At 39.8% G+C, this 12,675-nt stretch overlaps 1 protein-coding gene across 1 annotated transcript; it reads right to left on the reverse strand.

The window, feature by feature from the left end:
* Window positions 1-1,327: 1,327 nt before the first annotated feature.
* LOC102222492 (cdc42 effector protein 3-like) lies at window positions 1,328-11,245 on the reverse strand. Its single transcript, XM_014469531.2, has 2 exons — window positions 11,037-11,245; window positions 1,328-2,967 (listed from the first exon to the last, which is right to left on the reverse strand). Exon 2 carries the CDS (start codon window positions 2,771-2,773, stop codon window positions 1,733-1,735), a length of 1,041 nt encoding a protein of 346 aa, XP_014325017.1. The 5' UTR covers window positions 2,774-2,967; window positions 11,037-11,245; the 3' UTR covers window positions 1,328-1,732.
* Window positions 11,246-12,675: the final 1,430 nt, after the last annotated feature.

Below are 12,675 nucleotides of genomic sequence, written 5' to 3' on the forward strand. Positions count from 1 at the left end.
TCAATAAAGCCATTAGACTTGTGACTTTATTTGGAGAATCAAGTCATAATATTATAAGCATAAAGTTGTAATACTATGACTTTATTCTTGAATACTACAACCTCATTTTCATATTATTTTGACTTTATTCTCGTAATTTGATTTTATTTTCATTTTCTTAGCATGTACCCTAGTAATCCATCGTATTGCAGCAACATACCGTTATGCTAATGCTTATTTTTTAACCAGCAGAAATAAAAGTGGAGCTCCATGGCTCAAACGCAGAGGTTAAACCGCGGTGTGTGTTTTATAGCCTCTGTTCTTTACAGCTGATGGATCACGTGTCCCTTCCTCCTGACCTGAAACAGCTGATTTATGTCCGGTCCTGGACACTTGTGGCTGGAATCCAAGGAATGTCAGACGCTCCCCTCCGCTGTGCGCCTGTCCCACGCTAACACACGGAGCAGGCGCCTTGCCGGGCCCATGAAGGCCCACGGAGGCTCCCACAGCAGGGCAAGGAGGCAGAATGTCAGGAATGTGAGAGGCAGCACAATAGATACGCTCTGTGGCTCCATCCCGCAGCTTGAGGCTTATTGGTTTCCTGCTGGGATTGTTTGTAAGTTTTGCAGCCTTTCTGTGTCCCTCTATGGTTCTAATGGAGGAAAGGGAAAGTTCATGTTTTTTTAATTAAAGCTGCAGCATGTAGTTTTTATAAAAAATGTCTTTTACTTATTTGTTAAAACTGTCACCATGTTGTGGCAGTTTGAGACAGATAATCAGTGAAAAGATAAATCTCCTTTCTGAGCTTCTATTGCCATCTAAAGAAATGCACCAAAAACAACCAATAAGAGCCAGGAGGCGGGGCTTAATGCTGTCAATCAAACTTATGTACTAAATATATTTAAAAAAGAGTAAATTTCCACCAAAAAAACCTGAAATTTTTAGATCACAGAAATTTTAGAAATTTCTGAGTTACAAAAATTAAAAATGTTTTACTCTTCAAATTTTTATTTTTTTTCTAGAAAATTTCTGACATTAATCTCAAGGTTTGCTTTTTCTTCTTGTCAACTTTTGACTTTTCAATCTCTGAAATGTTCTTGTTTTTTCTAAAAAAAAATCATTCTGAGATCTCAAAATGTCTCCATCTTACTCGCTGTCATACTTAAATCTTTTCACTCAGCTTCTCCATTTTGGCTTCATCGTTCTTTTGTTAGTGGATCTGTTTGTCTTAAGCACTTGACACAATATTTTAATAGATAAAGACCCCAAACAAAAAAAGAAATCAAGGACATATTTCTTTTTTACCAGGACTGTATGTAAACATTCACTGCAAAATAAAGACACGTAATAGGAAAAATTCATTTATTTGTGTTACAATGTGAAAAACACAAATATGCATAGTGTTATGTGAATAGTAAATTGGAACCATGTGATGAACAACAAAAAGTGCATTATTAGATAAACTGAAAATGTTCTCTGTTAATCTGGAGGTCAAGAGGAGAACAAGAAAATGTTCAGCTGAAAATCAAAGGCACAACACAAAGCACGTGCATCCTGAACATGCTGCTGGGATGGAAACAAAACAAACATAAAGACTCCATAGAAGCTAGAATACTTAGAAGTTTTGACAATAAAAACATAAGCAGCTTTGTTTACTGTAGCTGATTTTCATCTCAATGATATATCCAGACACCATTTTGATTACTCAGAAGTCTCAATTTTGCGATTCCCTTCTTCTCCGTCGCGGCGCAGCTTAAGGCCGGCTCTTGGCTGCGGGTTTATCCATGATGTTGAGCACGTCGTCCAGGATGGACGGGCCCAGGTCCAACTCCAGGGAGAGGAGCGACCCCGTGATTTGGCCGAGGGAATCCTGCGAGCCGCTTTTCTCCTTGGAAAGCTCAAACTCAAAATCGCTAATGCGTCCCTCCTCCACGCCGCTGTCCCTGTCCACCCTGTCCTTGTTGCACTTGGACAGCTCCTGCTTGAATCCCACGGTAATGTCATTGTTAAAGTATCCGTTTCGATCGAAGACGTCGTTGTTCTGGAAGTCCATCTTGTTGTCGAAGCTGCCGTAGCTGTCGCTGCTAGTGTTGCTGTTTAAGCTACCATTAGCTTTGCGCAAGCTATTGTCGCTGATAAAATATGGCGACGGCTTCTCAAATCTGCCCTCGCTCTTGTTTAGCTTGTTAGCCTTAGCAACCGCCTTCAAGGTTGACTTGTTTGCGCCTTCCAGCAGGTCCAAAAGGACGTCAGGTTTCGACTGGAGGTCGGCGAACGGCGACGAAGGCTCGCTGTCGAAGACGTCCATGGACCTCAGCAGGGCGTCCATCTGGAGCATCTCTAGCTCATCGGGGTTTTTGGCTTTCAGAGGCGGCGACGGACTCATAAAGTCCTCCAGCGGATCTGCTGGAACTGGGAAGACGGTGGAGGAGATCAGCGGGAGGGTGAGCGCTTGGCTGCCCCCGACGGTTGGGAGTGAGATTGCATTCTTGAGGACCGGTGAGGGAGTTTCAGTGAGGGAGGCGTCGCTTGTGCTGTGCGCTCGCAGATACTCACTTTGGTTGCCATAGTGAGCGTGGACGTCCTTTTTTCCAGGCAGAAGCTCATACTTCCCCTGGAGGAAGGACATGTCTCCAAAGGCGTCTCGTTCTCCACCTTTCCCGATGTGGATGGTGTGGCGGAAGTCGCCAAGCGGAGGGCTGATCATGTCAGGAGACAAAATGTCTCTCAGCCGACATTTTTTCCCCTTCTTGCTGCTGATGGGTTTCAGGTAAATGGGAGCTTTGGCAGGCATGGCTGTTTGTTGGGAGATTGCGTCGGATGTTTAGGATGAAAATGTTCTGTAGGTCTGAACGTTACGGTTCCCCTGCGGAGGGGCTTCAGTTACATTCTCAGAAACACTCGCCACATGCAGGAGTCCAGGAATAATGGCGGCATTGATCTGGAAATGGCTCTCCTGTCGGCGGCTTTCAGAGAGGGGACACTTTTCTGAAATCAGACAAAAGAGAGACAAAAATGTGAGTTTTCAAAAGTTTACAGAGAAATCTGGGTAAAACTTTCATGACAGTCATAAAACATCTTGTAACACCATGACAGTCTTTATGAAAATGACTATTTTAATGGAATTTTGCATTAAAAGTCCCATTATTTACCAAATAATGACACTAATACTGACTTTATTAACGTCATAATATTTTGACTTGTCAGATTATTATGACTTTGTTCTCATAATATAAATATTTTTGCAATATTTCAACTTTATGCTCATACAACTTCATTCCTGTAATAAAGTTGAGTAACTGATCAAATATTACAATTTTATTGTTGTAATATTATGACTTTGTTCTCATTATTACAACTTTATTCTTATGATATGATTTTATTTTCAAAATATCAGTTTACTCTCATTATTTCACTTTTATTTTCATACAGTTTTATTCTTGTAATATTATAACAGTTTTCTTAAAATTAGGACCTTATTCTCATTATTTTGTTTTTATTCTCATACAACTTTATTCTTGTATTTTTTTGACTTTATTCTCATAGTTACTTTTATTTTATGGCCATAACATTCTGTAGTTCATTTCATCCTCTTTGATACAATTACATATAAAATGCATTGATCAGATTGGGTGATGTTAAAGTATCAGGAAGATGCTGCTGCAGTTTTAGCTACTGTTTTGCCTCAGTATGATAGATTTATTAGAAAGAAATCTTTACCACACGCCCCAGAAATAAACCTTCAGCGTCTTTAAAGAGTGAGGAAAAAATCCTCTTGTCTCGCATTTGAGAGCAAAGGAGGATCAGGCCTAAATCTGCAGACTTTGCTGCTGCATTCACACGTCTTCTGGTCTGCGCCAGCTCTGGATGTGCTAATGTGGAACAGCTGGGCTGCAGATTGGGAGCGAGCGGCTGCAGAGAGGGGGATCAGAGCAGGGCAGCCTGTTTTTGGAGCGAGCTACTGCTCCAGCATGATAGAAAGAGCTGCACCAGAGGAGGGCAAAGTGGGAAGGACCGGGTTTACAGGGCTTTACGGGGATTGTGTGAGAGATAAGAGTGAAGAATTACAGAGCAAAGGCATCTTAGGAGGGAACAGGATGCAGAATGTGAACTGGTTTTTCTTTGAGGAGCAAATCTGTTGTAACCATAAGATCAAAGGTTGGTAGAAAACAAGAAATTGTACTCAAGTTAGAGTAACACTACTTCAGCATCTTTTTATTCACTTAAAAGTCAAAAGTAGCTGCCCAAGCAAGAGTAAAAAAGTATTTGGTAAAAAGTCTACTCAAGTACTTAGTAACTGATCAAATTATCAGTCATTTAATATTTAAAAATTACATTATTTATATGAATTATTGTCATTTTGGTCCTTAAAATACCAAAATGTACACTTAACTTTATATTTTGTCCATCTCCACTGCAATAACATAAAATCTTACCAAATATGTTTATCTAGTTTCTAGTGCAAATATTTTATCATACTTGAAATAAGACAAAAAATAACTTGAACGTAACTTCTCAGCAAGAAACAGGAGCTTGTTTTAAGTAAATAATTCCTTATTATTGATGGAAAAGTATTAGTTTCATTGGCAGATAAATTAACTTATAAAATGGGAAAATGTCTTTTTATAAGTGAAATATTCTGCCAGTGGAACTAGAACTGGGTTGCTAGGAAACCCCTGGGCTTGACTGGCGTTGCTAGGTAACGATTGTGAAATAAGTTAAATAATCTGCCAGTGGAACTAGTACTTTTTCAACAATATTAAGGAATAATTTACTTAAAATAAGCATCCATACATTACTAAAAAGTTACTTTTAGCTTAATACAGTTGAAATAAGAGAAAACTAAGATTTTTTCACTAGAATCTAGACCAAATATACTTTGTAAGATTTGTGTTTTTGCAGTGCAAATGGACCAAAATATAAAGTTAAGTGAAAATTTTGGCACTTAAAGGCCAAAATGACAAGAGTTAATTTAAGTTACAAAAAATAACCAAACCAGGCAAAGGTAATTGTTTGTAAATAAGCTTCTTTCAATGTAAAATTTATGAAACGTGAACAAAAACTGCAGGTGTGTGTCTGTGTCTAGTGAATTTCTGGTTAAAACATGTTTGTTTTTCACTCAGTGGGTAGAAAATCCAGAAATTTTACTCAAGTAAGAGAAGAAATACTTCATAATAAAATTACTGAAGTAAAAGTAAAAAGTAAATCATAGTAAAAATACCCCTACTTAAGTAAATGTATCTATTTACTACCCAACTGCATAGGATCACCAGCTAGGTTACAGAAATGGAAAATTTGGTAAAGTTGAGGACATTTTCCATTTTAAACCCATTGGAGAATGTCACCAAGTTTAGAAACTAATGGAATAGAAGAACAGAGTCAGTAAAACAGCTTGTGGCTAAAGGGAGGTGACAGCCTGTGAGTAAGAGGAGCACTTTCCCATTTATAGGCATATTTAATTAGCAGAGAGTGCCTTGCCAGACTGGTCCACACCTTACATTTCACTCAGGAAAACATCCACATTCCTGCAGCAGCCGACCGAATCGCCGCTCCGTTCTTATCTCAGTCACTTAACAAGTTTGTGTTTGTTCAGGAGGCCCATTAAGGGACACACACACACACACACACACACACTGGGCGTTTGAATCCAAACGGCCTCCGCTATCGTCACAACTCCTCCGTTATTTGAAAATGAGGTTTACGAGGCAAAATCTCAGTTTATCACTCGATGAGCACATTGGTGTTAAATATAGCTCTGACAGCCGGCAGGATGTGTGCGAGCGTGTTGAATGGGAACTTAACTTAAGAGTTAGTGAGAGCGTTTGTGAGAGGTGGCGGTGAAAGGTGTGACACGTGTGAGGCAGAAAGTGGGATGAGGTAGAAGTTAGTAGAAGGAAATACAGCAAAAACTGTACTTGGTTGTTTGTTTTTAAATTCAAAATTTTATTTAGGAACAACATGAAGATGTGAATCATCTATTCGCATCTTGTAAAACAATATTTTACAGTTCTCTTTCCAGTGGACTGTATGAATCCTGACGTGTATTCAAAGTTCCAAGGCTGAAGCAGAAGTGATCTGCGCCATCTTGGTAGGCAAGTGCATGCGGTTCGAGACCAACAAAAAGAAAATATCTTGACCAATGTGTGAGAGAAAGATACATGAACAAAATGGCTGCTGTTGGAATCGACCCGTATGAGACAGAGAAGGAAAATATGTCAGACGATGGCGGACAATCTGTCTCCTATCTCCTACTACGAAATAGTTAACTACTTAGTGAACAGGAAGAGTACGTACAAAATGGACGAATGTAATGTTTGTAAAGGGCGTACAAACTTTTTGTGTGAATAACAAGGTTCTGGTGACTGGCAGAGTAAGTAAATGTAGTAACAAACACATAGGCTACATGTCCATCTTAGCTAGCAGGTAAAAGTTACATCAGCCTAGCTAATTTAGCTAGTTTGGCAGTAAGCACTACAGTAAATCAGTCATATTTATCTTAGTATTACACAGAGGTGGGTTAGACTACTCAAAAATTGTAATTGAGTAATTGTTGTAGCATATTTGTTTATGTTATAGGAATGAAGCGAGAGCTAGCTGTAAGCTTGTAGCTTGTTCATCGTTATAGCAACTCCATAGCAACTGCCTGCCAAGATGGCTGCCAGCTACAAAGTTCATAGACATGTAATGTCTAATGAGAGCTATGAATACCCTTTCATGTGGTTAGTCAATATCCAGTACATTTTATTCTGTTTGTTTTATTTTGTTTTTGCTTAGAACAGTTGAAAGAAAAACAATGAAACAAAACTTCAATACAATAAAACAGATTATTTTAACAGAAGAGAGAAGCTAACAGTTTCAGATGAAAGTCCACCATAGTGTCCAACATTCCTCAAATCTGTCCTATTTCAGTCTCAATGCAAATGTCAGTTCTTCCATTCAAAGAATGTTTATGTAGTGCAGATATTTCATCATTCATTTCTGAGTAATTGCTTTTTTACTGGCAATTAGCATTGTATTAAAGCCATATATCTTATAAAGCCCTTTTACACAGCTTGGTCATTTGCCCTGAACATAGCTTAAAAGTTTGAGCCAGTATTTACTGGCAGTAATTTTGAAACAAGTCTTGTAGTTCAAAGAAAGAGTAATCCAATATGGATACTCTAAGGTTTCCACTTGCTGTCTATGAGAAGGCAGCTGATACAGTGAAAGCCTGAAGGACTGACCTTCGTGTCAGGCTTCACGCTGGACTTAAACGGCAAGAATGTATGGAATTCAAGGGGACAGCAGCAAAACATGAGACATATTATAATTAGGTGTCAGTCTTCAATGCCTTAGCTTTAATGAAACCTTAATCTGTTTCATTAAAGCTGCTCTCAAAGTTTCCTATCTCACCACATGAATTAGGTTGGTTTAAGTGTAAAGCAGTGTTTCCTAACCCTGGTCCTCAAGGCTCACTGCCCTGCATGTTTTAGGTATTTCCTTGCTTCAGTCCAGCTTATTTCAATTGATGACTGATTAACAGGCGTTTGTTGAACTGCAATCAGTTGAATCAGGCACATTAAAGCAGGGAAACCTCTAAAACATGTGCAGTGTGGGACAGTGTGCCTTGAGGACCAGGGTTGGGAATCGCTGATGTAAAGTAATGAAGCAGATTTTATAAGACATTCAGTTTGTTATATCTTTATGGTTTGATTATTACTTTGTTCTTATATTTAAGAATCTTTTGACCATTTGAGGATGAACGAGTCCCCCCACTATTTAGTCAAATTATTGTTTATTGGATTAAACAGAAAATAGGTCATGCTGCCGACAGTTGGAGCCGCTCCAAGCCTTCTTGATGAACAGATTTTCAGCAGCACACACAGTGTCGGCATAGCATATTATGGGATTACATTATGTTGTCATTGTGTCTTTTCTGCAAGATTTAATGAGCATGGCCATTGCCGTCGTAGAAATTTTAATTTCTCCCATTGAAATTTGGGAGAAATTCAATGGTTAAATTTCAACCAAACCAAACTTATTTGCTGTTTTAGCATTGCAATCTGCCTGTAGTTTAGTTTTTGTAGTGAATTAACATTAACAGCTGCACTGGAGGATGCCATTTCTAGTAAGCTTTATAGTGTCGTACTAGCGCATTACGTATGTCACAGCCAAACGTTAGCGATTGGCTAAAACTTAAAACGGCAATACAGTTGTGGATTTTTACCAAGCTAGTATTCAGTTAGCATTTTTATAAATCACATGGAAATACAATATGTTCAAAAATAGTTTGTCATCCTGGCATAACTGGGAATGAAAATGCATATTCATAATTATCAGATTGATAAAAATGTGACGCTGGAGACTTCTATGCTGAATAATCGACAAAGTTAATTGAGGTTACTGACTGAATGATTCCATGAGTCACTGTAAATAGTTGAACAGGTGTATTATAGCAAAACAAGCCCTAGATTCACACCATGCTTTTGGAGCGACTCCAAAACTTAAACCAACTCGGCACGTGCTGCAAAGTACAATTTAAGTGGTGTCGCCACCACAGATTGCAGCCCTGGGTTTCATTTACACCTCCTGGGAAGATGGAAAGCTGATGGCAGCTTCCTCTTAGAAATGCTTGCCCAAGCAGTCATGCAGTCATAACGGGAGTGGTGCAGGAAGAAAACACTGTGTCATTGGGTCAGCAAAGTATCTGTCTGGACATGCAGGGATCTGGAGCCAACCCAGCCTCTTTAAAACTGGAAGCCGAGGCAATGCATGCGAGGTGATGAAGCTTTGAGTGTGGAGGCCGATAAATATAGAGCTGGTATCGGGTAATTAAGCTTATGGCTCGTGATCCGCCCGGGTATTTCTGGACACCTTAAAGGCGCTTGTGATATCAGCGGCTCTGTATTATTCTGAGATGCAGCGTAATCTTACTGTAGTCTAAATAAACGCTACAGTTTGCTCATGCTTTGCAGTCTGCAAGCAGCTGCTACCTTCTTTTTAAAAATAGATACAGTGCACTTCCCAAAATATCCATCGAATTATGACCAGAGTGATCTTTCACACACAAAAAAATCACCATACTTTAATCTACATGTTGCCTTTTTTGGGACCATATGGAAGTAAAAAGAGTCCAGCTCCTCCCATTCTCTCTATAAAACAACTTTGATGCTACAAAGTCCTCCTCTTGATGTCAAACTGACCTTGACTTGGGTCACGCCTTTGCATATCAGAAAGACCCTCTCTTTGGGGTTGTTATAAAAAGCACATGCCACAGAGGGTAATGGCAGCCTTACAAAATACAAAATATAATGAGCTGTTTCCTCAATTATAGGCAAAGGCCTTGCTTTCAAAGAGTCCAGTGGCTTGAATGAATAGCAGGGTGGAGTATTTGTTCTGTTTCTTTCTCACTCCCCTCGTGCCACCCGCATGCATGGCCAGCACTTGCCAGAGTTTTGCTTGGCAGATGCAAGCAGGGGAACTGAATCAAAGCGTTTGAAACATGAAGAGAATGTCAACATGTGCCGGCAAAAATCAACACTCTTCTTCTTGTGTATCGCTAAAGGCCTCTTCAAAATCCGCGACTTGATAGAAATACAAAGCAAGAGCAGCTCAGCAGAGCAAACAAGCTTTTTTACAAGCATGAAGCCGGAATATGAATGTCTCCTGGAAAACAGGGATACTAGAAAAATTGCTGTTCCTCGTGAAACAGCCATGAGAATGCTAATCTGCTGAAAGAAGCTGCTGAACTGAGCTGAAAACAGCTGAAGGGAGACAAACTGACGACAGCTGACTAGACGGACAGAGCTGAAAATATTTTATATGGAGCCCAATGGAGGAAGAGGTGACATGCCTGCACTCCGGGAGTGCTTGAAAGTAAACCATAAAACCTACAGCACTGATTCTTATATTTACTCAAAGCAGACACCTGTGGCTGCATTTTGATGCATAAATTATTTCTGTAGAGTGAAATATGTACAAACAGCAGCATTTTGTTTGTGAAAGCTGAAAAGCGTAAGTTGCTAGAGTGCGCGCTCTGCCAGTTGAAGAATTCTGCCATTGGATTTCATTGTAAAACTGAAAACAGCGAAAAATTTGCATAAAACTTAAATCGTGAATTTAGAAAAACTGTAAGAGATATCAAAAAGCTGAATAACATGAAGATAGCTTTACATCTTGTGACTTGTTTAAAAGTTGAATGGAGTTTTTAGGTCAAAGTTTCCAGAAGTAGGAGAGTTTTAAAGAGCAGAATGTTTTAGCTGAATTTTGTGGAATTCTGAATATTTTATATGGAGCCCAATGGAGGAAGGTGTGACATGCCTGAACTCCAAAAGTGTTTGAAAGAAAACTGTAAAACCTACAGCAATGATGCTCATGTTTTGTCAAAGCAGACAGCCATGGCTACATTTTGATGTATAAATTATTTCTGTAGAGTCAGATATGTACGAACAGCAGCATTTTGTTTGTGAAAAAGCAACATTGAAAAAACATCAGTGCCCACTGTCAGTTTAAGAATTCTGCCATTACACTGTAAAAAAAAATTCTGCATAAAATATAAATCATGAGTTTAAAAAAACTCAAATCAAAAAGCTGAATAATATGAAAATAGCTTAACATCTTGTGATTTGTTTAAAAGTTGAATTAGGTTTCTAGACCGAAGTAGGCAGAATTAACAGGCTGATGAAGATAAAGTTTTTGCTGAATTTCAGTGGAGCCAAAATCTGCATGGAAGTTAAAATATTATAAAAAGTATGAAATCTGAAAATACAAAAAGATACAGCAGAATTCCCCTGAAGAAGCTGAACGTTTAGATATATGAATTGTTGAATGTGCAGAACTAGTATGAAAGATGTAGTAAAAAAGAAAAGCACAATCTTAAGAATCTGATGTGGTTTTACCTTAAGATTACATAAATGAAAGCAAAGCAGAGATTTTTATACATGCTTGGTCATAGTTTTATGGTTCAAACCATTTTCTCAGAGGAACCCCCACAGACATGCATGTCAGCAGCAAATGTCCAGCAGCATCACTCGGATCATGTTAGCATGGCAGCGTGAGGTCAAACATCTCTCCCTTACCTCGGCTGGATTTGAATCCCGGTCTGGTATCCCTCTGATTCTCCGGACGAAGAGTGTCTGTGTGTGTGTGTGTGTGTGTGTGTGCCGCAGTGCTGCTCCTGCGGCGCGCTGACACTGTCCTGCCTTCTGTACCCGCCTCCGGGCGCTGCACTCCGGATGACTGGGACGTCTGCTGGACAGCTGTTTGGGAATTGCTCTCCCACTCCTTTTTCCTTCTGCAGTCTCCTCCTCCACCTCGTTTCACTCCCCCCACTGGCTCCCTCTTCCGCTCCCTTCTTGTCTGTTTCTCTTCCTTCTCGGTCATCTCTCTCCTGCAGCACCTGTGCACGTCTGTCCACTCTCTTGCAGAGCTAGTTTTTTTTTTTTTTATCCATTCATCAGCTTTGTTTCTGCAAAATAAATATGTGTTATTGGTGTGTTCTCTGACTGTCCATGTTTAACTTTCCACATCTGATAAGAACCAATCTGGGACTCACCCTGGCTGTCTTTGGCACCTGTCCTGATTTTTCTTTTAATCTGCAAACATGCATACTCATTATTTTCCCAAACTCTAATTTTGCAAACTCACTTCATGATGAGATGTGATTTTTTTTCTCCCCTAAAAGCTGCAGCACAGGGAGGCGTCGACTGAACAGACTAATTGTTGCAGAATACTGCAGCACTGCAGCACATGGCCAGCTGCTGCATGCTCTCACTCTACCTCCATGCAATGATTTCTAAATGAGACACAAGGTGGTGTGTGGGAAAGAAAGGCTTCAAGAATAACACAACTAGCAACAAGAACACCAAGCAGAAGCAAATCCACTTTCTTTTATCCTGAAATTCCCATCACCGTGGCAACCACTCTGCATCAGGGGTGATGGGAAACAATTTTTTTTCTGCGCAAAGGGCAAAAGGAGAGGTGTGAGACTCGGCTTGTTCAGTCTTTTTTACATGCTGGGGGAAGGGTGCCAAAAAATCAATCACTCCACTTCATCACCTTCCTAAAATAAAGGCCTGAGTTATTCTTTGCCAAAACTGATTTTGACAACAAAAAAAAAGTAACAGGCCATTATTTTAGGAAGGTGATTGTATTTTTTCTGCTGTCTAAGTCTAAGTTCTGGCTGAAGGTGGATTCACACCAACCCTGCCTGGTCCGCTTTAATCGAACTCCAGTCCGTTTGCCTAGAAAGTCCGGTTTGTTTGAGGAGGTATGAATAAGTAATCAAACTCTGATATGGACCAAAAGAAAGCAAACTTTGGTCGGCCTACAAACCTCGGTCTTGATTTGGTTGAAGTGAACCCTGGTGCATTTTGAATGCATATGCAAATGGCAAGCGGACCTGAAACTGCTCCAAACAAAGGAAGTAGACTGCAGCACAGGGAATTCTGGGTAACAAACGCTAGCTAGCGGTAGCTGGAGAAATCGAAGACAAAAGAGAAATCCTACAATGGCTAAAATCTGACACCACTCTATTTTTGTTTACATTAAAGAAGAAGTAATTTATGGTCGGTGTCTTCTTTAGAGGGTTTAATGTCGTTTTCTTTTGTGGTTCTTGGTGTAGCGCCCCTTCAGGCGAGGAGGGGAACAGGTTTTTCAATAGTTTGGTTTGTTTGACACAGTGCATTGTGAAAGAGAACCATGGCAACTGAAAATGCA

Source organism: Xiphophorus maculatus, chromosome 22 (assembly GCF_002775205.1).
Source record: "Xiphophorus maculatus strain JP 163 A chromosome 22, X_maculatus-5.0-male, whole genome shotgun sequence".
In the NCBI taxonomy this organism is placed as follows: Eukaryota; Metazoa; Chordata; class Actinopteri; order Cyprinodontiformes; family Poeciliidae; genus Xiphophorus; species Xiphophorus maculatus.